Here is a 26,487-nt window from a genome sequence, read left to right on the forward strand (position 1 = left end):
ACGTTAGAGCGAGTGTGTTTCCTGATAAGTTAGACCGAGTGTGTTTACCTGGTAAGTTAGACCGAGTGTGTTTACATGGTAAGTTAGACCGAGTGTGTTTACATGGTTAGCTAGACCGAGTGTGTTTACATGGTTAGTTAGACCGAGTGTGTTTACCTGGTTAGTTAGACCGAGTGTGTTTACATGGTTAGTTAGACCGTGTGTGTTTACCTGGTAAGTTAGACCGAGTGTGTTTACATGGTAAGTTAGAGCGAGTGTGTTTACCTGGTAAGTTAGACCGAGTGTGTTTACATGGTTAGTTAGACCGAGTGTGTTTACATGGTAAGTTAGACCGAGTGTGTTTACCTGGTAAGTTAGACCGAGTGTGTTTACCTTGTAAGTTAGACCGAGTGTGTTTACATGGTTAGTTAGACCGAGTGTGTTTACATGGTAAGTTATACCGAGTGTGTTTACATGGTTAGTGTGTTTACATGGTAAGTTAGACTGTGTGTGTGTTTACGAGTGTGCTTACCTGGTTAGTTAGACCTGGTACGTTGGAGTGTGTTTACATGACAAGTTAGACCGAGTGTGTTTACATGGTAAGTTAGACATCGTGTGTTTACATGGTAAGTTAGTGAGTGTGTGTTTACCTGGTAAGTTAGACCGAGTGTGATTACCTGGTTAGTTAGACCGAGTGTGTGTTTACCGAGTGTGGTAAGTTAGACCGAGTGTGTTTACCTGGTAAGTTAGACCGAGTGTGTTTACATGGTAAGTTAGACCGAGTGTGTTTACATGGTAAGTTAGACCGAGTGTGTTTACATGGTAAGTTAGACCGAGTGTGTTTACATGGTAAGTTAGACCGAGTGTGTTTACATGGTAAGTTAGACCGAGTGTGTTTACATGGTAAGTTAGACCGAGTGTGTTTACCTGGTAAGTTAGACCGAGTGTGTTTACATGGTAAGTTAGACCGAGTGTGTTTACATGGTTAGTTAGACCGAGTGTGTTTACATGGTAAGTTAGACATGGTAAGTTAGACCTTGTGTGTTTACATGGTTAGTTAGACCTCGTGTGTTTACATGGTAAGTTAGACTGTGTGTGTTTACCTGGTAAGTTACCTGGTTAGTTAGACCGAGTGTGTTTACCTGGTACGTTAGAGCGAGTGTGTTTACCTGACAAGTTAGACCGAGTGTGTTTACCTGGTTAGTTAGACCCCGTGTATTTACCTGGTAAGTTAGAGCGAGTGTGTTTACATGGTAAGTTAGACCTTGTGTGTTTACATGGTAAGTTAGACCTTGTGTGTTTACATGGTAAGTTAGACCGAGTGTGTTTACATGGTAAGTTAGACCGAGTGTGTTTACATGGTAACTTGTGTGTTTACATGGTAAGTTAGACCAAGTGTGTTTACATGGTAAGTTAGACCTTGTGTGTTTACATGGTTAGGTAGACCATGTGTGTTTACCTGGTAAATTAGACCGAGTGTGTTTACATGGTAAGTTAGACCGAGTGTGTTTACCTGGTAAATTAGACCGAGTGTGTTTACATGGTACGTTAGAGCGAGTGTGTTTACCTGGTCAAGTTAGACCGAGTGTGTTTACCTGGTAAGTTAGACCCGAGTGTGTTTACATGGTAAGTTAGACCGAGTGTGTTTACCTGGTAAGTTAGACCGAGTGTGTTTACATGGTAAGTTAGACCGAGTGTGTTTACATGGTAAGTTAGACTGTGTGTGTTTACCTGGTAAGTTAGACCGAGTGTGCTTACCTGGTTAGTTAGACCGAGTGTGTTTACATGGTAAGTTTGACCGAGTATGTTTACATGGTAACTTAGACCGAGTATGTTTACTTGGTAAGTTAGACCAAGTGTGTTTACATGGTTAGTTAGACCGAGTGTGTTTACATGGTTAGTTAGACCGAGTGTGTTTACCTGGTAAGTTAGACCGAGTGTGTTTACCTGGTAAGTTAGAGCGAGTGTGTTTACCTGGTAAGTTAGACCGAGTGTGTTTACATGGTAAGTTAGACCGAGTGTGTTTACATGGTAAGTTAGACCGAGTGTGTTTACTTGGTAAGTTAGACCAAGTGTGTTTACATGGTTAGTTAGACCTCGTGTGTTTACATGGTAAGTTAGACTGTGTGTGTTTACCTGGTAAGTTAGACCGAGTGTGCTTACCTGGTTAGTTAGACCGAGTGTGTTTACCTGGTACGTTAGAGCGAGTGTGTTTACCTGACAAGTTAGACCGAGTGTGTTTACCTGGTAAGTTAGACCGAGTGTGTTTACATGGTAAGTTAGACCGAGTGTGTTTACATGGTAAGTTAGAGCGAGTGTGTTTACATGGTAAGTTAGACCTCGTGTGTTTACATGGTAAGTTAGACCGAGTGTGTTTACCTGGTGAGTTAGACCGAGTGTGTTTACATGGTAAGTTAGACCGAGTGTGTTTACATGGTAACTTAGACCGAGTGTGTTTACTTGGTAAGTTAGACCAAGTGTGTTTACATGGTTAGTTAGACCTCGTGTGTTTACATGGTAAGTTAGACTGTGTGTGTTTACCTGGTAAGTTAGACCGAGTGTGCTTACCTGGTTAGTTAGACCGAGTGTGTTTACCTGGTACGTTAGAGCGAGTGTGTTTACCTGACAAGGTAGACCGAGTGTGTTTACCTGGTTAGTTAGACCCCGTGTATTTACCTGGTAAGTTAGACCGAGTGTGTTTACATGGTAAGTTAGACCTCGTGTGTTTACCTGGTAAGTTAGACCTCGTGTGTTTACATGGTTAGTTAGACCTCGTGTGTTTACATGGTTAGTTAGACCTCGTGTGTTTACATGGTAAGTTAGACTGTGTGTGTTTACCTGGTAAGTTAGACCGAGTGTGCTTACCTGGTTAGTTAGACCGAGTGTGTTTACCTGGTATGTTAGAGCGAGTGTGTTTCCTGATAAGTTAGACCGAGTGTGTTTACCTGGTAAGTTAGACCGAGTGTGTTTACATGGTAAGGTAGACCGAGTGTGTTTACATGGTTAGCTAGACCGAGTGTGTTTACATGGTTAGTTAGACCCCGTGTGTTTACCTGGTAAGTTAGACCGAGTGTGTTTACATGGTTAGTTAGACCGAGTGTGTTTACCTGGTAAGTTAGACCGAGTGTGTTTACCTGGTAAGTTAGAGCGAGTGTGTTTACCTGGTAAGTTAGACCGAGTGTGTTTACATGGTAAGTTAGACCGAGTGTGTTTACATGGTAAGTTAGACCGAGTGTGTTTACATGGTTAGTTAGACCGAGTGTGTTTACATGGTAAGTTAGACCGAGTGTGTTTACCTGGTAAGTTAGACCGGGTGTGTTTACATGGTAAGTTTGACCGAGTATGTTTACATGGTAACTTAGACCGAGTGTGTTTACTTGGTAAGTTAGACCAAGTGTGTTTACATGGTTAGTTAGACCTCGTGTGTTTACATGGTAAGTTAGACTGTGTGTGTTTACCTGGTAAGTTAGACCGAGTGTGTTTACATGGTAAGTTAGACCGAGTGTGTTTACATGGTTAGTTAGACCTTGTATGTTTACATGGTTAGGTAGACCATGCGTGTTTACCTGGTAAATTAGACCGAGTGTGTTTACATGGTAAGTTAGACCGAGTGTGTTTACATGGTAAGTTAGACCGAGTGTGTTTACATGGTTAGTTAGACCTTGTGTGTTTACATGGTTAGGTAGACCATGTGTGTTTACCTGGTAAATTAGACCGAGTGTGTTTACATGGTAAGTTAGACCGAGTGTGTTTACCTGGAAACTGAGAGAGAGTGTGTTTACATGGTAAGTTAGACCGAGTGTGTTTACATGGTAAGTTAGATTGAGTGTGTTTACCTGGTAAGTTAGACCGAGTGTGTTTACCTGGTAAGTTTGACCGAGTGTGTTTACATGGTTAGTTAGACCGTGTGTGTTTACCTGGTAAGTTAGACCGAGTGTGTTTACATGGTAAGTTAGAGCGAGTGTGTTTACCTGGTAAGTTAGACCGAGTGTGTTTACATGGTTAGTTAGACCGAGTGTGTTTACATGATAAGTTAGACCGTGTGTGTTTACATGGTTAGTTAGACCGTGTGTGTTTACCTGGTAAGTTAGACCGAGTGTGTTTACATGGTTAGGTAGACCATGCGTGTTTACCTGGTAAATTAGACCGAGTGTGTTTACATGGTAAGTTAGACCGAGTGTGTTTACATGGTAAGTTAGACCGAGTGTGTTTACATGGTTAGTTAGACCTTGTGTGTTTACATGGTTAGGTAGACCGAGTGTGTTTACCTGGTAAGTTAGACCGAATGTGTTTACATGGTAAGTTATACCGAGTGTGTTTACCTTGTAAGTTAGACCGAGTGTGTTTACGTGGTAAGTTAGACCGAGTGTGTTTACATGATAAGTTAGATTGAGTGTGTTTACCTGGTAAGTTAGACCGAGTGTGTTTACCTGGTAAGTTTGACCGAGTGTGTTTACATGGTTAGTTAGACCGTGTGTCTTTACCTGGTAAGTTAGACCGAGTGTGTTTACATGGTAAGTTAGACCGAGTGTGTTTACCTGGTAAGTTAGACCGAGTGTTTACTTGGTAAGTTAGACCGAGTGTGTTTACATGGTTAGTTAGACCCCGTGTGTTTACATGATAAGTTAGACCGAGTGTGTTTACATGATAAGTTAGACCGAGTGTGTTTACCTGGTAAGTTAGACCGAGTGTGTTTACCTGGTAAGTTAGACCGAGTGTGTTTACATGGTAAGTTAGACCGAGTGTGTTTACATGGTAAGTTAGACCGAGTGTGTTTACATGGTAAGTTAGACCGAGTGTGTTTACATGGTTAGTTAGACCGTGTGTGTTTACATGGTTAGTTCGACCGAGTGTGTTTACATGGTAAGTTAGACCGAGTGTGTTTACATGGTAAGTTAGACCGAGTGTGTTTACATGCTTAGTTAGACCGTGTGTGTTTACATGGAAAGTTAGAGCGAGTGTGTTTACATGGTAAGTTAGAGCGAGTGTGTTTACATGGTAAGTTAGAGCGAGTGTGTTTACATGGTCAGTTAGACCGAGTGTGTTTACATGGTAAGTTAGAACGAGTGTGTTTACATGGTAAGTTAGACCGAGTGTGTTTACATGGTAAGTTAGAGCGAGTGTGTTTACATGGTAACTTAGACCGAGTGTGTTTACCTGGTAAATTAGACCGAGTGTGTTTACATGGTAAGTTAGACCGAGTGTGTTTACCTGGTAAGTTAGACCGAGTGTGTTTACATGGTAAGTTAGATCGAGCGTGTTTACCTGGTTAGTTAGACCCCGTGTGTTTACATGGTACTTAGAGTAGTATAATATCATCAGGTTATCGAAGTGATCAGCTACCAAGTCTTTACGTTACATTGATTAAGACTGCTAAATTGGAACGAAAATATTTGTAAATAATATTTTTGCGATGAAAAAATACATGATGAATTTCGAATCGAATAGAATGTAAATCTGACGCTTAAGACCGATAATCTTATAATTATCAAACGGAAATGTTAATGCTGGAAATCAATACATATACATGTATGTAAATTAGATATATACGTGACACTGGACAATTAAAAAATATTGTAATTTGGACTAAGATGTCCTGGGACTGATAAAAGCAGACGTATAAGAATGACGATAATCCATGTGTTGACAGCTTTATTATATAATTCAAGAAGAATAAGTTTTATCGATACCTCAATGTTTTCTTCTCAGGCTGGCAAGGTCCTTTCTGCGACGACGACGGGGTCAACGAGTGTTTGAACAACGACCCCTGTCATAACAATCACGTGTGTCTCGACAGACCTGTTGGATACGAATGCGCATGTCCATTGGGAACATCTGGTACGTACCTTCGTGCACTTATCAAAAATATATTAATCCATTATAAGAGGATATCAAACCATTCCTGTCAATTAAAAAGGAAAATGCTTGACAGCATGGAGTTATCTAAGTGATTGACAATCAGAGGAAGAGGGTCTTCTATATCAATATCATGCATTAATGGGTCTCCAGTGTCAATTAACGTGACTTTATGGTATGTTTTATGTCAGGAATATTCATTAGGAATAACCTTATCATAATCAATATTGGAATCAAACGAAAGTATATAATTTAATTGTCAGATAAGCTGTACATGAAGAAAGGTCTTTAGTAAAAATCTATCGCAATAATAAGTGACAAGAAGAAAGAAAGGTGTTAGTGACAAGTAGATAAAAAGGTGTTAGTGACAGGTAGATAGAAAGGTGTTAGTGGCAAGTAGATAGAAAGGTGTTAGTGACAAGTAGATAGACATGTGTTAGTGACAGGTAGATAGAAAGGTGTTAGTGACAGGTAGATAGAAAGGTGTTAGTGACAAGTAGATAGAAAGGTGTTAGTGACAAGTAGATAGAAAGGTGTTAGTGACAAGAGGAAAGCAATGTGTTAGTGACAAGTAGATAGAAATGTATTAGTGACAAGTAGATAGAAAGGTGTAAGTGACAAGTAGATAGAAAGGTAAAAGTGACAAGTAGATAGAAAGGTGTTAGTGACAAGTAGATAAAAAGGTGTTAGTGACAAGTAGTTAGAAAGGTGTTAGTGACAAGAAGAATGAAATGTGTTAGTGACAATTAGATAGAAAGGTCAGATAACATCAAACACATGTCAGTTTCACCATGCACTAAGAAATACGATAATTGCAAGTGTTCTCATAATCAGTGATGTAACAATACATCATGCTGACTTTTCCTTATTTCTATATAGGCCTAATCGCAGATATTTGTTTTGAAAAGTATCAAGATTTGTTCATCTATCACTTCATATTTACCACTTGGTGTCATAGGGACATTTGTATTTTTCAGGAGAAAATTGTAGTTCTGTTGACTTTACCTGTGCTGATAAACCTTGTAAAAATGGAGGAAATTGTTCCATAGAGTCTGGAAATCTAACATGCTCATGTATGTTGGGTTGGAAGGGTGACCTGTGTGAGGAAACAGTGGATCCGTGTGCTGATAATCCCTGTGAAAATAACGGAACGTGTTCCATTGAACACTTTGGATTTTCTTGTGCTTGTCACGAAGGATACGTCGGTGATAACTGTAACGTTACAGTGACGACGACTACAAGTTTCACGGAGACGACAACCGTCATCGCCGATATAACAACAGAAGAGAAGACAAGCAACAAAACAGACAACACAACAGAAATTATTCCAATAACTACACAGCGACCTGAAACATCTACAGGTACAATAGCAGGCCTGTCACCTGTTAAGTGATGTTTTTAAAATTCATTCAAATAGCGGTACATACATATACTTGATGTTGTTATATGAAATTAACGAAATTTGTTTAATGATGGAGCAAGTGCATCTCTCCATCTAGATTTTGACTTTTCTTTCGATCAATTTGGATTTTCCGAAGTCACTTCTTAAGCTTCAAAATTTATAGCATCACTGACGAGTCCTAGAAGGACGTAACAGTTGTATGATGTAGCATCACTGACGAGTCCTAGAAGGACGTAACAGTTGCATCACTGACGAGTCCTAGAAGGACAAACAGCTGTATGATGTAGCATCACTGACAAGTCCTAGAAGGACATAACAGCTGTATGATGTAACATCACTGACGAGTCCTAGAAGGACAAACAGCTGTATGATGTAGCATCACTGACGAGTCCTAGAAGGACATAACAGCTGTAAGATGTAACATCACTGACGAGTCCTAGAAGGACATAACAGCTGTATGATGTAGCATCACTGACGAGTCCTAGAAGGACATAACAGCTGTATGATGTAACATCACTGACGAGTCCTAGAAGGACATAACAGCTGTATGATGTAGCATCACTGACGAGTCCTAGAAGAACATAACAGCTGTATGATGTAGCATCACTGACGAGTCCTAGAAGGACATAACAGCTGTAGTTTGCAGTTTAATAGATCATTTAGCTCTATTGTATGGAACTCTAAATTTGTGTTAAACGGTTATCTTCAAAGCATTTAAATTATTTCAGAACTTTCTTAAAACACTGAAGTAAACACTCGGCACAACTACTTTATAAATAATATTTTTTACGTGGTGGTTTCTCAGGAAAATTTCAAAATATGCTGTTATATTTTACCTGCATCTAACAATACGAGACGACAGATATTATGCCGTCTATATAGTGCAATTGTGATGATATGGAATAGCCTTAGCCATGCTGTTATTATCATTCTAGTATTGAGACTGGCATTTATAATGCTGAAAGGGAGACTACTGGGAGGTAACAAAGAGGATGTTAGGAAAGGAATAAAAAGTCTTCTACTAGAACAACTGGACTTGAAAGGTGATGTACAGGTCGCCATCCAGAATAAACCAGCACTACTTAAAAATGGGTAAGTGTATTCTGTCAACTGTTCTATATAGCTGACCATTGAAAACACTAATCCAATACGAAGGAAAAAATAACCCAGTAAAGTCCGAACTAATTGTGTAGTAATCTTCACAGCGTAAAACTCTTAACATCATTTTGTATTTGCATGAATTATCACTAAAAATCACAGATCTTAGATTTAAGAATTTAGACTCGGTGACCACTTTCCAGCATTTTAGGACCCAAATATGATTTTTTTTCAGCTGGTTTCTTGATCTTTGTAGTGAAATATGAAAATTCATTTAAAAAAGGTTGCCGCGAAAGTAACACAGAATGGCCGTTATACAAATAAATAATTTCCTGTCACACGTTTTCTGACATCTTTGCTTTTAATCTATTTTCTAAAATCAAAACTTTCAAAATTACCGTCATCAGAAAAAAGGTTAATGCCTATGTTATTTCTTTTACTTCTTAGATGAGTACATTCTTAATAAAACTTTTATTTTTGATGGTCTTATGTCTGTAAACCATTACGCCTTTCAAACAGTGAGCTGGTCACCAAGGTCATCGTAGGTGTGCGAGAAAATGGCAATTTTGTGGAACCAGCGTCCATACAGAGGGTATTCCAGGAGACAGACATGGCGGTGCTAGAACAATATATACCATTGCCTATTTACCGAGAGGGTGAGCCTAGGACGGCACCACTGTTGGAGGGGGTGAGTACAAACCATTGCCTATTTACCGAGAGGGTGAGCCTAGGACGGCACCACTGCTGGAGGGGGTGAGTACAAACCATTGCCTATCTACCGAGGGAGAGGGCCTAGGACGGTACCACTGCTGGTAGGGGTGAGTACAAACCATTTCCTATCTACCGAGAGGGCGAGCCTAGGACGGCACCACTGCTGGAGGGGGTGAGTACAAACCATTGCCTATTTACGAGAGGGAGGGCCTAGGATGGCACCACTGCTGGAGGGGGTGAGTACAAACCATTGCCTATCTACTCAGAGGGCGAGCCGAGGACGGCACCACTGCTGGAGGGAGGGCCTGGACGGCACCACTGCTGAGTACAAACCATTGCCTATCTACCGAGAGGGAGGGCCTAGGACGGCACCACTGCTGGAGGGGGTGAGTACAAACCATTGCCTATCTACCGAGGGGAGGGCCTAGGACGGCACCACTGCTGGAGAGTACAAACCATTGGAGGGGGCCTAGGACGGCACCACTGCTGGAGGGGGTGAGTACAAACCATTGCCTATCTACTCAGAGGGCGAGCCGAGGACGGCACCACTGCTGGAGGGGGTGAGTACAAACCATTGCCTATCTACTGAGAGGGAGGGCCTAGGACGGCACCACTGCTGGAGGGGGCGAGTACAAACCATTGCCTATTTACCGAGAGGGAGGGCCTAGGACGGCACCACTGCTTGAAGGGGTGAGTACAAACCATTTCCTACTTACCGAGAGGGAGGGGCCTAGGACGGCACCACTGCTGGAGGGGGCGAGTACAAACCATTGCCTATCTACCGAGGGGGAGGGCCTAGGACGGTACCACTGCTGGTAGGGGTGAGTACAAACCATTGCCTATCTACCGAGAGGGCGAGCCTAGGACGGCACCACTGCTGGAGGGGGTGAGTACAAACCATTGCCTATTTACGAGAGGGAGGGCCTAGGACGGCACCACTGCTGGAGGGGGTGAGTACAAACCATTGCCTATCTACCGAGAGGGAGGGCCTAGGACGACATGTTTCCTTGAAAGTGTAAGTTTATACATTGCTTATCTGCCAAGATGGACAGACTATTTTACATACATTGCATATCGTTACCCAGGTAACTAGGTTGTTGGAATGATTTGAACTGAGATATAAAGTCAATTGTCTCGCCAGGTGATTTCTGCAGTGACGACAGAAAGGTCCTCTTAACGATAAGGTTTGTCATGATGTTGTTAGCAATTCAATATTAATTACCGTGACAGAGATGTTTGGACAAGTCTAAACGAGTCTACACCAGCTTTATATAATAAAAATAATCAGGGAGACCGAATTATTAACGTTCTCATGTTGGTCAGATGCAGTTACATGTACCTACAAAAGGATGATATAGCAATTGGTTGTCCAATGTGTGAAGGGTACACTCCGGATTTTATCAAAATGTCAGTGTATATATTACGGTTTTGTAATTACAGGTCATTGTTATCGTATATTGCCATCTACTTTTTCTAATAATCTGTTTGTCCACTTTTCAGCACTCCAGCTGGATTCATGACAACTGGTACATCGTCCTCGTCATATTTGTCGTCATCATTGCCCTATGTATATTACTTACAGCATTTGTCGTGTATAAGAGAAAGAGGTATACAACTTATGTTTACTTACAAAACATAAACATAAATAACAGAGACTTTTCCTGCCTTTATTGGTAGAACTGCAATAGGAAAATCTACTCAAAGTGGAACTTTCAATCATTTTGTTTTCGTACTATCTATCTATTACCTTTCTTCTGATGAACTTTCAGAAGATTAATTTCAATAACAGCAATATTTCACTATATCTAACTAAATTGAAATTTCTTCAGATCTGTCAGAATGGGACAAAAAGATGTTGTGGCGAGGCCGAATTCCAGTGTAAGTGACGCCTTCCCTGCCCAGTCATTCGAAAATTCCCTTTATTTTGAGATGAACAACCATCAGCGAAAGAGCAGTAATTCCAGAGTGAAAGTCAACGTGAATCCCACATCGTGACCTGCTGTCTGAAGCGATTTGTAGACCATTGCTTATTGAAACAATGTCACGCCATGCACAATAATGTCTATGATCAGTGCAAAAATAGGTAAAGAGACCCAAATCACTGGATTTTAACGGGAAAAATCACGTGCTGAAAATAAAACATGTGATTTACATTGACATAATAATTTTACGTTTAAGAAGCGAGTGTAATTTTCTTGTGTCATGTTAAATTTGACTTACATGGGAATGTTACTTTACCATAAGTGAGGAAAGAGGAAAGAACATATCCCAGATGGAATGATCGCTGGGAGGACGAATGATTGCTGAATAGAAATGCTCAGCTCTGAAAATCCATCCTCTTGTATATTTGATTGTAAAACCAACGAATGAATTACATATTCATATTGAAACCATTTTACGCTTGAAGAGATTATCGATTTGACAATAACTTACATTCCAGAAATGATTAATGTTCACCGCCATTTTTGAAGCAGTGCTGAATAGAAGTGATTATCTATATATATATATATCCTCATGACAAACTCATATCTTATTCTTTTTCACAATCATTAGCTGTACTATAAGCGAACCTTACTAGGATCGAAAACAACTTCAATTTGTGTGTTTCATTAAACAGCATCAGTGAGTGTGTTTATCTAAACAGCATCAGTTTGTGTGTTTATTTAAACGGCATCGGTTTGTGTGTTTATCTAAACAGTGTATGTTTTTGTGTTTATCTAAACAGCATCGGTTTGTGTGTTCATCTAAACAGCATCTGTTTTTGTGTTTACCCTGAACAGCATCGGTTTGTGTGTTCATCTAAACAGCATCTGTTTTTGTGTTTACCCTGAACAGCATCAGTTTGTGTGTTTATCTAAACAGCATCGGTTTGTGTGTTTATCTAAACGGCATCGGTTTGTGTGTATATCTAAACAGCATCAGTTTGTATGTATATCTAAACAGTGTCTGTTTTTGTGTTTACCTGAACAGCATCAGTTTGTATGTTTCACTAAACAGCAACAGTTCGTGTGTTTATCTAAACGGCATCGGTTTGTGTGTATATCTAAACAGCATCAGTTTGTATGTATATCTAAACAGTGTCTGTTTTTGTGTTTACCTGAACAGCATCAGTTTGTGTGTTTATCTAAACAGCATCAGTTTGTGTGTTTATTTAAACGGCATCGGTTTGTGTGTTTATCTAAACAGCATCTGTTTTTGTGTTTACCCTGAACAGCATCAGTTTGTATGTATATCTAAACAGTGTCTGTTTTTGTGGTTACCTGAACAGCATCAGTTTGTATGTTTCACTAAACAGCAACAGTTCGTGTGTTTATCTAAACGGCATCGGTTTGTGTGTTTATCTAAACGGCAACGGTGTGTGTGTTTTTCTAAACAGTGTCTGTTTTTGTGTTTACCTGAACAACATCAGTTGGTGTGTTTATCTAAACAGCATCGGTTTGTGTGTTTATCTAAACGGCACCGGTTGGTGGGTTTATCTCTACCGCACGTGTGTTTATCTAAACAGCGTCCGTTTGTGTTTATCGAAACAACGTCAGTTGGTGTTTTCATCTAAACAGCATCAATCGGTGTGTTTATCTAAACAATGTCAGTTCGGGTTTTTCTCTAAACAGCGTCTGTTTGTTTATCTAAACCGCGTCCGATGGTGTGCTTATCTAAAGAGCGTCCGTTTGTGTGTTTATCTAAATAGCATTAATTGTGTGCCGAATCAAACATCACTTGTTTGTGTATGAAACTTATCTACAGTAGTATGTATATATAAACGACATCAGCTAGTATGTTTGATGTTTATTTAAACGTCATGGCTGTCGAGTTAAGTGTATAGACCTATATATCTGATGTTAAATAGCAACATTTGACTATCTTTTCCTTGTCTAAACTATATTAATCTGTCTCATGTTTGATTAAACGAAAACTTCATCTATGTCTGTAATTTTACTCAACACGTAATTTTCTGTTTATTTGATTTACGAAAAGTCATTCAGTTAAAGACGACAGTTATGTTCAGCGAAACAACATGGGTGTTTTAATTACAAATGCACGTAAATCGTTTCATAAATTCATGATAAAGAAAGTTATTATTCATTGCAATGAAACATTGATAATCAGAGCCCTTCGGACACCGACTTGTTCATTTACTCTGAAACGAATGTTTCTTTTTTTCATTTTAGGAAAAAATAAACGAATATATTTGTATATATATATATAATATTTTCAATGAAAATACATATAACTCCCAACCCCTCTCTCTACTTTTTTTGCCACGCTTTCGATACATATCACTTGATTTGGTGATAGAAATATGTTTCCATCATTAATCATCAACCAGTGTAACATATTGATTTCTGTAACCGACATCGAGTTTGTAGCAGCCTGATTTTGAATTTCATTCGATATTTTTGTTATTTTTATGTGATGTCGAAAAAGTGTATGTGGTATATGTCGCCTACAAATAATTGAGAATGACAGATGTTGACGCGAGAATGTCAGAATGATGTGTATATGTACCTAAAATCATTAAACCGTTTTATAGTAATCTCAAAAGTGTTTTATTGTGAAAAGGACAAAGACAGTTCCTTAATAAACGACTGGACTTATTCCATAATAAATATGTTTTCAATACATGCATATTATATAATAAAACAAAATGATTCTTACATTGTTATATTTTTCCGTATATGGCAACAGTCAAGTGTAAATACCGTATGTCAGAAATACTTTAATTCAGTGTCTGGTATTGTCTTTAGGCCGTGGCGATAACTAATTATGTATTCCTCGTTCAGTATTACATTGTTGTAATACAGTCTCGCGATACAACACAATCTAAGGTGGGCAGTGGACAACACAATATGGTGTTTAATGAGTTGGGGAAGGTGGAAGTCAATATAGTTAATACAGGGTTCTAATGGAATATTATAGTAAAGGATGATTTGTTAAAACGGAGATCAAATTTGACAGTGAATGACAGACAGTAACATATTACAACATCGCATAGGCGCCATGTATACACTGTTATTATGTATAATGAACATAAATCAATGATTCGATACACTTCCGAAACTCCTTGGAAATCAGTCTATGTATTAAAATTCTTTCACGAATGATTTTTCTCTTGCATAACCTCACCAATGGGGATCAGGTTAACAATTAAAATAACCATATACTAGTTAATATCAAAATAACGTCTGCTCATATTTTGATATATACCAGATAAAATATACAATGTAAACATTTATTTTAGAACAATAGAAACGTTGAATGAATTGAAATGCATCTATCTTGCTTGACCGGATAGGGGTACTTCGGGAGTAAACAGGAACACCCGTGGAGAGCCCGCCTGGACGGGCAGGTGACCTTATTCGGAAATCGAACCTTGCTGTCGAACATAGATGACCAAAAAAAAAAAAAAACCTGATGTCAACATAATCATAATTTAAACTCATCAGGCGAACACATCAAACACGTCCAACTTCATATCGTACAACAGAACCAACAGGTAAACTAACGAGCATCAAACACGTCCAACTTCATATCATACAACAGAACCAACAGGTAAACTAACGAGCATCAAACACGTCCAACTTCATATCATACAACAGAACCAACAGGTAAACTAACGAGCATCAAACACGTCCAACTTCATATCATACAACAGAACCAACAGGTAAACTAACGAGCATCAAACACGTCCAACTTCATATCATACAACAGAACCAACAGGCAAACTAACGAGCATCAAACACGTCCAACTTCATATCATACAACAGAACCAACAGGCAAACTAACGAGCATCAAACACGTCCAACTTCATATCATACAACGGAACCAACAGGTAAACTAACGAGCATCAAACATGCCCGGCTTCATATCGTACAACAGAACCAACAGGTAAACTAACGAGCATTAAACACGTCCAACTTCATATCGCACAAAGAAATTAGATATTTCTCGAGAAGAATATTTCACATTGACGACCGTAAAACTTCCTCATCATTTTCACCATTCTGCATCGTTCTTAACCCTATGTTACGAGTTTGTTCGTCAGCTGACGACTTCTTGAACGAAAATCGTATGTCAAAGTCTCTAAGAAAATCAAACCACCGAATCTTAGAGGATGTTGTCAACCAGAAAGTAGATAGATTTTAATAGTTTACTCCTCACTATATTTCTTCTTTGATTTGGACGTGTTTATTTTCCTTATCTGTTTTAACTTCAATTTTTAAAAAAATGTTTCTGAATAGTTCCTAAAAATGAGTTGTATCGCCGTTCAACTTGGAAAAAATAGGTTCTTTTAATAAGAAGGTATGATGCTGCACGGGGTGGAAAAATCAAATATTCTTAGAGGAGAATGTTTTCAGAAGATGATGTTGAAGATTTGTCAAAAGCTCTCCGAAGTTCCTTAAAATTCGCATACTATTAATTCTTCTTCTTGAGTAAACAGTATTTCAATAAGACTACTAATCCAGATTTAATAGTAATGACAATGGAAGTAGTAGTTTTGACAAAGGCTTCATTGAACAACCGTCCTCGATAATTCAGAGTACGGGCACAATAACGTACATGTCATGTAAATCTTTAAGTGTTCATTTAACATCAGTATCGAGGAGAGCTGACCTGTGTTGGCTTTTATTTATTTTAGTATTCAAGCTGCAACTTCTTTTGAGAATGATGGACCGCATGGATTTTACCCTCTCAGAAAGCGAATACAACGCAACATGATATCGTTTCACCTAATCTCTGACCGATATTTCAATCGACCAGAATAGATATCAGTCGATATTTCCCCCTGACTTTATTTAGTAAACACGTGATTCAACAACAACATCATATTTGTGTAAACCAGAAAATCATTGCTGTTAAACTCAGAGGCTGTTTTTTTTTATTTCGTGTATGCAAATTACATTGAACGTGATTACTATTTAGTTATCCAAAGAAATATAAACAGTTCACAACAATACTTCAAAATAATTACAGAAATATAAAAAAAATATCAACTTCCCCTCAAGATTAGAGCGATTGAGCGAAATGTACCTTTCTACACACATTCTAACGCTGGTGTGTTTATTGTTAGGTCTAACGCCAGCATGACTTGATATAAAAGATTCACACAATCTTTTGATTGCAAAACGAAGACAAAACATCGTACTGTGTAAAGTGACTTTGTAACACAGATAAGATAACAATGTCGAGGACATGTCGCTTCTACATTGACATCTGCCCTAAATAGATTTGTCTTATTTTAACAAAATGACAGGTGAGTACATCGTTCAAATTGCACGTAACATTTCTTTATTTAAACACGAATTCTTGAATTTAAAGTTCAATTAGTAACTTATCATAGACACCAAATAATATAGCCAGGGAATACCATTCGTTCCAATTATTGACAATACGGAGTACTTTAAGAATACCTTTATTGTCGTAAGTCAGGGATCCAAACCCTACTGTTGCAATTTTATCGTTTCTATACACACAAGAAACATATTCAGCAGATACTATGATAATAATTTGAGGTTTTTTAAAATGTAAAACCAATTTTCATTTCAGTAATACTTACCATAACTTTAGTATGCAAATATGGTACATACACCCATCTTTGTATCCCAAAAACAAAAGATTAAAAAATCCCGCCCTCCCTACGACCATGAGCCTTCACTTCATGAACATAGAGTTATCTCCCTTCCTCTTAGCCTTTATGGGGCACCCGCAGAGGGGCAGCCAGGCAGATAGGAAGAGGGGAGGATAGGGTGGGACTCCATAAAGTTATGGTAAGTATTACCTCATGAAAATTGGTTTTACATTAAAAAAACACAATTTCATTTCAGTAATAATAACCATAACTTTAGTATGCGAATTCGTCTTACCGTAGTGGTGACTAGCAGCCAGGCAGCCCATCTAGCACTAGAGGGGAGGGCAGGGATCGCAGATAAAAATCTGTGAACGTATCCCTGCCGCCGCCAGAAGGCAGCAGACATGACCTCCTGAAAGGAGGACCCATTAAGGAGGGCCCAGGACGCAGCAAGGGCCCTTACCTCATAAGCCCGCACTCTCACCCTCGCCCGAGCCTGGTCATCCGAGTGCTCATAAGCATACTTAATGACCTGGCATACCCACTTAGACACCGACTGGGAGGAGATGTCTCGCTGTCCCTGTTTGATGGGCAAAAACAGACGGGATCTGGAGCCCCGCCCCCTGGTTTTATCAAGATAAAACCTAAGAGCCCTACAGGGACAAAGCAATCTATCCCTCTCCTCCAAGCTAGTCAAAGCCGGAATCTTGATGGGATCGGGCGAGAACCCCGGGACCTGATTCTTCGCAAGGAACGAAGGATCAGTAGGAAGAGTAACGGCAGCGTAGCCTCTGGACCAACGAAGGCAAGAAGGAAGTGACGACAAGGCGTGCACTTCGCTCCTCCTACGTCCAGAGGCCAGAGCCAAAAGGAAGACTGTCTTGAAAGTCAGAAACTTCAAAGAGGCAGACTCCATAGGCTCATAAGGAGACCTCGTCAGGGAATCTAGCACCAAGGCTAAATTCCACTGCGGGGCCAGCTGCCGAACTCTGGGTCTATCCAGAATGAAGACTCTGATTAGGGCAGAAAGAGATGAGAAAGAACCTATCTCCTTCCTGCCATAAAAAGCCAAGACACTGGCAATTGCTGTCCTATAGCCAGCAATAGTGCCAGGTGCCAGATTGCGGTCCCTAAACAGAGAGAGTAGGAAATCCGCAATAAGCTGAACAGAAGCTTCGAATGGATCAACCTCCCTGCCGACGCACCAATCACAGAAGATCTTCCATCTTGACTGGTTGACGGCAGAAGAGGAAGCCCTGATAGATCGCGCGATGCGATCTGACACCTCTCGAGAAAAGCCTGCCTTGGCGAGGCTTCCAGAGATAGCCTCCACGCGTGAAGGTGGAGGATCTCTGGTCGAGAGTGTGTCGTCCTGGACCGAGGCTGGCGAAGGGGATTCGGTCTGGTGGGGAGAGCCAGGGGCTCTTCCACCAGAAACGACAAGAGATCCGGAAACCTAGGCTGCCTCGGCCACAGGGGGGCTATCAGAAGTAAGGAGCAATAATGCTCCCTGAACTTCTGAAGCACCCTGCCCATCAGGTTGAAGGGAGGGAATGCATAGGCATGCATCCCGCCCCAGTCCAGTGAAAGGGCGTCCACAGCCCAAGCCTTCGGATCTGGGACCGGAGAGACGAAGGTTGGCAGCTGATTGTTCAGAGAAGTGGCAAACAGATCTATCAAAGGCCTGTCCCACACCTGACAAATTCCCCGGAAGACCGGGGGACACAGCTGCCATTCCGTCAACACCGGTTGGCGGCGCCTGGAGAGGGTATCCGCCAACACATTCAGCCTGCCCGGAAGATGCTCGACCGCAATGGACAATTGCATCTCCTGACAGAGGAGAAGGATGTGGATGGAGAGGGCACACAGGACGTGAGACCTGGTGCCCCCTTGTCTCTCCAGATACGCGACAACTGTAGAGTTGTCGGTAGCCACACAAATCGCCTTGGACTGCAGAAACCCCCGAAAGGATTGCAATGCCAAAAGAACTGCCCTCATCTCGAGCACATTGATGTGCTCCGAGAGCTGATCCCCAGACCACTCCCCCGAGCGGCAATGGCCGTCGAGGTAAGCTCCCCATCCTGTCATGGAAGTATCCGTGAACAGGGTCATCGAGGGGACAGGCTTGGTCAGAGGAACCCCGTGGAGAACGTTCTCCCGAATGGTCCACCAGTGAGCGAACTCCCTGACCGACTGAGTGAGAGTTATCCAGGCCTCCCACTTCCTGGATGACGGAACCCAGTTGGACAGGAGTAAAATCTGGAGAGGTCTGATGTGAAGTCTCCCGAGGGGGACCACATCTGCAAGGGCGTTGAGATACCCCAGAAAACTGAGTAACCAATGCACCTGGACCTGCAACCGTTCGATGAAGGACAGAGCTAGAGCCCTGGCCTTCTCGAACTTCTCCACCGGGGGTAGGGCTATGCCCAGAACCGTATCGAAACGGTTCCCCAGGAAGACGAAGTCCTGAGATGGGGAAACCTCTGACTTCTCTCTGGAAGGAATGAAGCCGACTCTGAGCAAGACTTCCATGACCAGCCGGGTATCCTTCACTAGCGATTCCCTCACCCTGTGAAGCATGAGGGAGTCGTCGAAATAGATGTGGAGTGAAGGAATCCCACGACTACCTGCAGCAGCTTGGTGAATACCAAAGGAGCTGTCGTCAGCCCGAAGGGCATGGCCTGGAATTGGAAGACATTGCCGTTGCACGTGAAACGGAGGAACTTTCGTGCCGACTTCTTGATGGGGATATGGAAATAGGCATCCTTCAGATCTACCGAAGTTGCCCACATCCCGTCCCTCACGGAGGCCATGATGCCCCGTGGGGTCTCCATCTTGAAGTGAGGAGAATCTACGTGCCTGTTGAAGGCACTGAGATCTATGATCGGACACAACGCCCCGGACTTCTTCCGAACGAGAAACATTCGGGAATAGAAACCGGGAGTGATTTCCGACATAGGAATCTCCTCTACCGCGCCCTTTGCAAGCAAGGTCCTTACTTCCTCCTGGATCGCCCGAGCCTTCTCCAAATCCCCCGGAGGAGGAAAGAAGATCGGCTGGGCGGTAAGAGGCAGGTCCCGAAGAAGGGGGATACCTAGACCCTCCTTGACCACCGACAACGCCCACGTGTTCTCCGTAATTTCCTGCCACTGGGGCAGGAAAGCGGAGAGACGCCCGCACACAGGAAGTTCCGGATGGAGCAGATCGAGTCCCTGCCAAACCAGCGAATCGTCCGCCCATCCGGAGCCAGAGCCTGCGGGAGGACAAGAGACCTGAACGGGAGGACCGCCGTCCACCCCGCCAGACCCTTGTTCTGTCTCGGCCAAGGAGAAGAAAGAGTCAGGAGCCCTTCTTCTTGTCCCCAGGAGGTTTCTTACCCTTCTTACCTTTCCCCTTATTGCCCTTGAAGCGAGGCTGTGATTTGGGTTGAGCAGAAGGCTGCCCAGTTTAGCCTTCTTCTTGGGAGGCGCTGACCCCTGCGAGGCGCTGGCCTTCTCGGAACGAAACCTCTTCACCAAAAGTGCTGAGGCGACCGAGTCCTCCTTCATATCCTTCTGAACAGAAGGGAGAGCTCCCCCGAACAGGGTAGAGCCAGAGAAGGGAGCAGTCAACAGGCGGGAAAGATAAGGTTCCTCGACTGGGCGATTCTTCATGACTGAAAATCGCCTAGCCAACACGACGTTGGCGAGCAGAGAGACCAGTAAGGCCGCCGATGCCCTCAACGCCGCGTTTAGGGCAGCTGTGAGTCTGTCCTGAATGTCGGCCTGTTCCGTCTCTGGTACCCGACCCTCAGGCAAGTCAGATACCTTGTATAGATTCACTGTCAGGAAGTCTATATACGACAGAACTTGGATGGAAAGGCGCAACATCCTCTCCATCCTGTGGTGCTCTCTAGCCTCGAGCACCACCTGGTCCACCGATTTGCCGGGCCAGGCAGCCAGCTCTCTCGACTCCAGCTATGCTGGTTGAGGGGCCAGTTGCCCGTCATGTGTGGCGTAGTCAGCGGTAGAAGCCTCTGACAAATCACCAATACCGAGCTGCAGACCGGCAAACCCTGTGGTGCGGGTAGAGGAAGAATTCTTCTCTAAGACCCGTGCCCGGGCGGTGGCCAGAGTCGAAGACACAATAGTGCCTTCTGGCAGAGTCCGATCAGTTCGAACGGAAGCCCGAGGAGCCACCAAATAACCTAGAAGGGTGGTGGATTCAGGCACCGACGATGCAGAAGGCGGTGGGCATACCTCCACCCCGAGAATCCGGGAGATGTCGGCCCGTAGGGCCCGCATCCCCGAAAGAACATGCTGAGCCTTGGTTTCAGCAATCTCGGAGCCCCCTACCCCTTGGTAACCCTCCTGGTCGGAAGGGTCATCTTCAGATGACTCGGACGGATCAATCGCCGAGCACCCAGGAGACAGATGGATAACATCGTCATCCTCTGCCAAGCCCACGCCCTTAGCGTCCATCTCCTCGCTAGCGACCGAAGTCGCCCTAAGAGGAACAGGGGCCGCTAGAGGAGCCCTCTCCGGAGAGGGGGACTCCTCTATACGGCGTTTAGACGTAGAACGTCTAACAGCCGTAGCTGTAGGCTTGGAAGCCAACCCCTGAGGACAGGAAACCGACAGGTCCGCGCGGGAGGCGGAAGTCCTAAAGGTCCGGCGAACCTTTTTAGGACCGGCCGAAACGGTCCCCGAAGTAGCAGAACGTTGGGGGGGATTCAGAACTGCTAAAACGTCTGCTAAAGGGAAAGACCGTACCCCAAGGGTTCCACGAAGACCCATGGGGTTGAACCCAAACCCCCGAGGGAATGGGAACAGTCCCGCGGGCTGGAAGTGACCCCAGAACTGACCAAACTGGCCTGCCTGAGCCTGGGGCTGGACACCCTGTCCAAAGGACCAGGTTGAACCTCCACTCCCACCAGGTGGAAACCCAGCCATGTACGGGCTGATCCCGTAACCGCTGGGTAACTGCTGGTACCCATGACCATCCGCAGGTTGGCCTGGGCGGCCCGGGATTGAGTGCCCGCAGGCACCCCTACACCCCGAGCCCGGGGGAAAAGGCGACCGGAAACCGGAAGCCTGACCCGGGGCCCCAAATCACTGAAGGAAGCCCCCTGGGAAACCCTGCACCGGAAAATCTGGACTTGAGCGAAAAGCCCCAGATCCAGAGACCTGTGAGGGTAGGAACCCAGGCCAATGCACTGACACTAGGATTAGTGAACTCTGTGTCACTAATCCCCGTAGCCACTGACAACCCTGACAAAAAGTCAGTGGCCCCGACCCCATACCCGAAGGTACCGGTCCGGTGTCAAGACGGCCCCAACCAACGACGCCACCTGGCGTACCGAGGTCCCTGAAAAAATCAGAGACTTGTGACCGGAAGTCCCTTTCAGACGGCAGCACCGCCAGCTGTCGGGAGCTACCGGCCGATTCGACCCGAGACTTCACCGAGTCAGGGTCGGGCTGCTCCCCCCCCCCTACACCAGGACGCGCCTGGACAGGCGAGCCATCCCCTGCTCGAGGGCGGAGCTCAGAGCGAGAACACCCCCAGCAGTGTCAACCTCACCCATCGGCTCAGGGCCGGGGGTAGATGACCTGAATGGCTTACCTGTCTTACCGGAAGATGAGGACGAATCCCTCTTCCGGCGAGAAGTTCAACGACTGGACAGGGGAACCTTTACAGCGGACCCGGCGTGCAAACAAAATTCGCGCGGCGCGGTCTCGCTGCAAGGCCGGCATAAGGGACAGGCATCATGGGGGTCCTGCTCTCCAAAGAAATGAGAACACCCATGTACCGAACCACGACGCAGCCCTGAACTAGCCATAATTGTTACGATAAGCAAATAACAACAGTTATTAACACAAATAAGCGTAACAAAAACTAAATGGAGTGAAAAAATACAACTCCAACTAAAAATACGAACGAAAGCAAAAGCTAACGAAACGTAAAACAAAAAGTACGGTCGAATAAATAACACGACCGAAAAATGGCGAAAAAACTTCATGAAAAACCGAACGCCGCAAAACACGTGGACACGCGCTCGGTACGTGGAGTATAACAATGGCCGAACAAAGGCCGAAGAAAGCCGGCCGAATAAAGGCCTAAAAGCAGGATATATTAACAAATAAAAGTCTGCAAAAGACTGTTAAAGTTATAGATGGGTTTAAGCAAAAGCCGATATATAAATACTTGGCTATAAACGAGACTTAAGCTATAAGGAAAAGGAAGGCACTCAACTGGATTATAGCACGTCCGCCCGCTCCGGTAGCCATAAAGATAAGAGGATGGGAGATAACTCTATGTTCATGACGTGAAGGCTCATGGTCGTAGGGAGGGCGGGATTTTTTAATCTTTTGTTTTTGGGATACAAAGATGGGTATAGGTACCATATTTGCATACTAAAGTTATGGTAATTATTACTGAAATGAAATGTATAAATAGTTGTATCATCAAATGATCTCCCACGGAACAAATATCTCGTTTACATGTCTGAATTTTTCGAATATTTCGATTTCCGTAATGATTTTGGAAGAGGAAGACTAAGTTTGAAATAGCTTGAAAATGGAGAATGAAGAGCATTGACACATACTTAATTCTTACACATAAAGACCACCGGTCACCAATTAAACAGTATTCTTTCAATGTCATATAACAGACTCTTAACATTTTAAAAGTCTATAATAAATAACTTCAATACAATTTAACTTTTAAAAATGTTTGTGATTTTGTTCTATTTTATCTCAATGCTTCTATTTCATTTCGCACATAAGTCATTAAACAACACATAATGTTAATTTATCATAATAATCATAAGAAAAAGGCTCCAGACGCAATAACGTTCAATTGCGTTTGTCTGATGAGAACTCTAATTTCAACCAGTCTGTTTACTTTAGACCTATCGTATTTGATAAATAAAAAGTAAATAAATAAATAATAATACCAACATATTGATGGAGACATATGCTTGGCCCATTCCTCCTTGAACTGCATTTAAAATGATCGTACAATTTTCCAAGTTCTTCGTCTCCTTTAACCTAATACTTGTTTTTCGTGAAATCAGAAATTGCTAATCTGTTGATTATTCAGGCTTTCTAGAGAGGCTGAGGTCAGGGGAAAACGTGATCGTAGCGGAGGGATATCTGTTCGAATTCGAGAGAAGGGGCTACCTCAGAGCTGGAAGTTATGTTCCTGAAGTTGTCCTGGAATATCCGGACAAGGTCAAAGACCTACATGAGGAATTTGTCCATGCCGGAAGTGACGTTGTCCTAGCATTTACGGTAACTAGAATGACACACTATCATCTTAATTTGTATATATATATGACTTTAATCATAAGAACTATGAAAACATTACATTTTCGGCTATTATTTTGGATGATTGTCTAGTCTAGATATTATAAAATGTCAATTTGGAATATATCTTACTGTAACTAATGAAAAACAAGGTTTTGTTCTCAGACAAAGGCATTCACTCAGTTCTATTGATAAACATATTAGATATGTTATATATTACATATATTATGTAAGTAGGAAAATCCTGTGATATATCGAGAACGTTTCCATATAACCATAGGGTAGATTTTATTGTAAGAGACTGAAATACCGGAACACATTCCAATATGACAGTAAGATATTTAACGGTATACTGATATATTCTTATATAGTATTATGGACACCGTGAAAAGCTTAGACATGTTGGACGTGAGAGTGATTTGGAGAAGTTGAACGTTACTGCTCTGAAAATTGCACGCCAGGTGGCAGACAATACAGGAACACTGATGGCGGGAAACATCTGCAACACGTGTATGTACGAAGCCGACAATCCTACAGCGATAGAAGCAGCACGAGACATGTTCAAGGTTTAACCATCACCTTATTATATCGAATACAGCAATCCATATATCTTCTTGGAAGAAAAGAAACATGGTGTTTGTTCAAATATCGGGAGGATATCAAGGCAAAATAGACATGATAAACGATAAGTATAAAATCGACTGGAAAAACAATGATTCATCCTTGAATTAAAACATGAAAATCTAAATACATTTCGTACATTTTCATTTTGATATTTCCAATTTGAATCCAATATTGAAGCGTATCACATCCCTTTCATAATGCCATCAATATTTAAATTACTGTAGAGTGAGTGTAGCTCAAACGAGTCTGAAAATATATATACTAACACCTGAATGTATTAACTTTTATTTTGGTATCAACATTAACGCTCATTAGAAATTTTGATCATAATGCATTTTCCAACCAACACTACCGGAGGGAGGTAGTTCATCTTGTTTGTACAAGATTCGTGATGTGACTTATTGAATAAAGCGGGGACCAATTGACTGTTTCATAAAAGTTTTAATACACAGATATATGGTGTTTTTGTAGGAACAGATAGAATGGGCAGTATCGGCTGGAGCTGACTATATCGTGGCTGAAACATTCAACGCTTTGGGCGAAGCCATGTTAGCACTTGAATGCATAAAAGAATATGGAAAGGGTACATGAATATATTCTCGATAAAAATATATATTAAATTCTAAGAATTACTGACGAGTCCTAGAGGGGCGAACCTGATGTATGATGAAGTTAATTCATTGTTTGGCTCTACTGTATTTAACTCTAAATCTGTATTAAATGGTGATATTCACTTGTGTGCCTTTTGCACAATCTTGATAGAAACATGTAACGTACGCTTTATCTACGTATGCATTTAGTTCTGTAATAAAAAAAAAAAATACAAATGTATTTATTTGTAAACAAACCAGTGCCTCAGGAGGAGGTAATACACATATTGTTCATTAAAAGATGTATCATAGTCAAATTCAAAGTTATCATGTAAACAACGTCTATGATAAAGAATTTTTTTCTTAGTACCTGCTGTTATCACCATGGCAAGCTCGATTAAGGGTCTGACATCAGAAGGCTTGACCCATGCGGAGGCATGCCGCCAACTGGAGGAGGCAGGGGCAGACGTGGTCGGACTCAACTGTACGCGTGGCTGTGCCACAATGATGCCACTCATGAGGGAGATACGACAACAGTGTAAAGTAGGTAATCAAAATCGCAATAATTTTTGACGCAATCATTGTTTGAACAAATGATGTCAAGCCCATGGCAACAGAAACTATTCTTAAACTGGAATGTCATGTGAAGAATGACAGGGTGATATATAATTTACATGTCTTTTGTTGTTAATATATAACTAATTTCATCCTTAAATTTAAATCGTTTGTTTGAAGGGTCCGATAGCCGCTTTGCCGGTCGTATACAGAACCACGCCCATCCACCCTACCATGCAGTCACTCACAGTTCCGGAGACAGGTATCATAGTAACGTCCTATTACTATTTTAAGTGATCAATTCTATTATCTAACAGATGAGTTAGCAATTTGCTTAGACATTTAATTCGTTTGATATAAAAGCACAGTAAATCACCAACCGTTAAACAAAGAGAGTAGAGAAATACACCGATGAATATCACACAAGTCACGGATCAGTGACCACTGACTTTAAATGTTTCACAGGTCAATATGCCTTCCCGATAGACCTTCCGGCATTCGCCTGTTCACGGACAGAAGTTCGTGAGTTCGCACGGGACTGTCTGAAAACAGGGATACAGTACGTCGGATTATGTTGCGGAAATAGTCCGCATTACATGCGGGAGATTGCTGAGGAATATGGAAGAAGACCGCCGGCCAGCAAATACTCCCCAAATATGTCTGAACATTACGTATTCGGAAGTAACGTCAAAGAATACCATACCAAAACATTACTTTACGAGCAAAGGAAATGAAGCGACACAATACATACTTGTACACGGTGGTACACAGATAAAAATGTTCGTTCATTATATGTGTATTTTACTTATATTTAATGTG

General features: G+C 42.2%; 2 protein-coding genes across 2 annotated transcripts in view; both read left to right on the top strand.

The window, feature by feature from the left end:
- LOC132545002 (protein jagged-1b-like) overlaps positions 1–11,041 on the top strand; it is a 34,428-nt gene extending 23,387 nt beyond the window's left edge. The window contains exons 6-11 of the mRNA XM_060208666.1: positions 5,689–5,817; positions 6,813–7,196; positions 8,173–8,329; positions 8,855–9,023; positions 10,547–10,653; positions 10,876–11,041. Of these exons, the coding sequence (XP_060064649.1) occupies positions 5,689–5,817; positions 6,813–7,196; positions 8,173–8,329; positions 8,855–9,023; positions 10,547–10,653; positions 10,876–11,041 (1,112 nt within the window). The remainder of the gene's footprint in view (positions 1–5,688; positions 5,818–6,812; positions 7,197–8,172; positions 8,330–8,854; positions 9,024–10,546; positions 10,654–10,875) is intronic.
- Positions 11,042–22,593: 11,552 nt separating this feature from the next.
- On the top strand, positions 22,594–26,402 carry LOC132545003 (betaine--homocysteine S-methyltransferase 1-like). Its single transcript, XM_060208667.1, has 8 exons — positions 22,594–22,650; positions 23,687–23,884; positions 24,271–24,465; positions 24,995–25,106; positions 25,386–25,388; positions 25,481–25,656; positions 25,849–25,930; positions 26,134–26,402. Exons 1-8 carry the CDS (start codon positions 22,594–22,596, stop codon positions 26,400–26,402), a joined length of 1,092 nt encoding a protein of 363 aa, XP_060064650.1.
- Positions 26,403–26,487: the final 85 nt, after the last annotated feature.

Source organism: Ylistrum balloti, unplaced genomic scaffold (genome assembly GCF_031769215.1).
Source record: "Ylistrum balloti isolate Yb309-2 unplaced genomic scaffold, AGI_CSIRO_Ybal_v1 Utg369818, whole genome shotgun sequence".
NCBI classification, from domain to species: domain Eukaryota; kingdom Metazoa; phylum Mollusca; class Bivalvia; order Pectinida; family Pectinidae; genus Ylistrum; species Ylistrum balloti.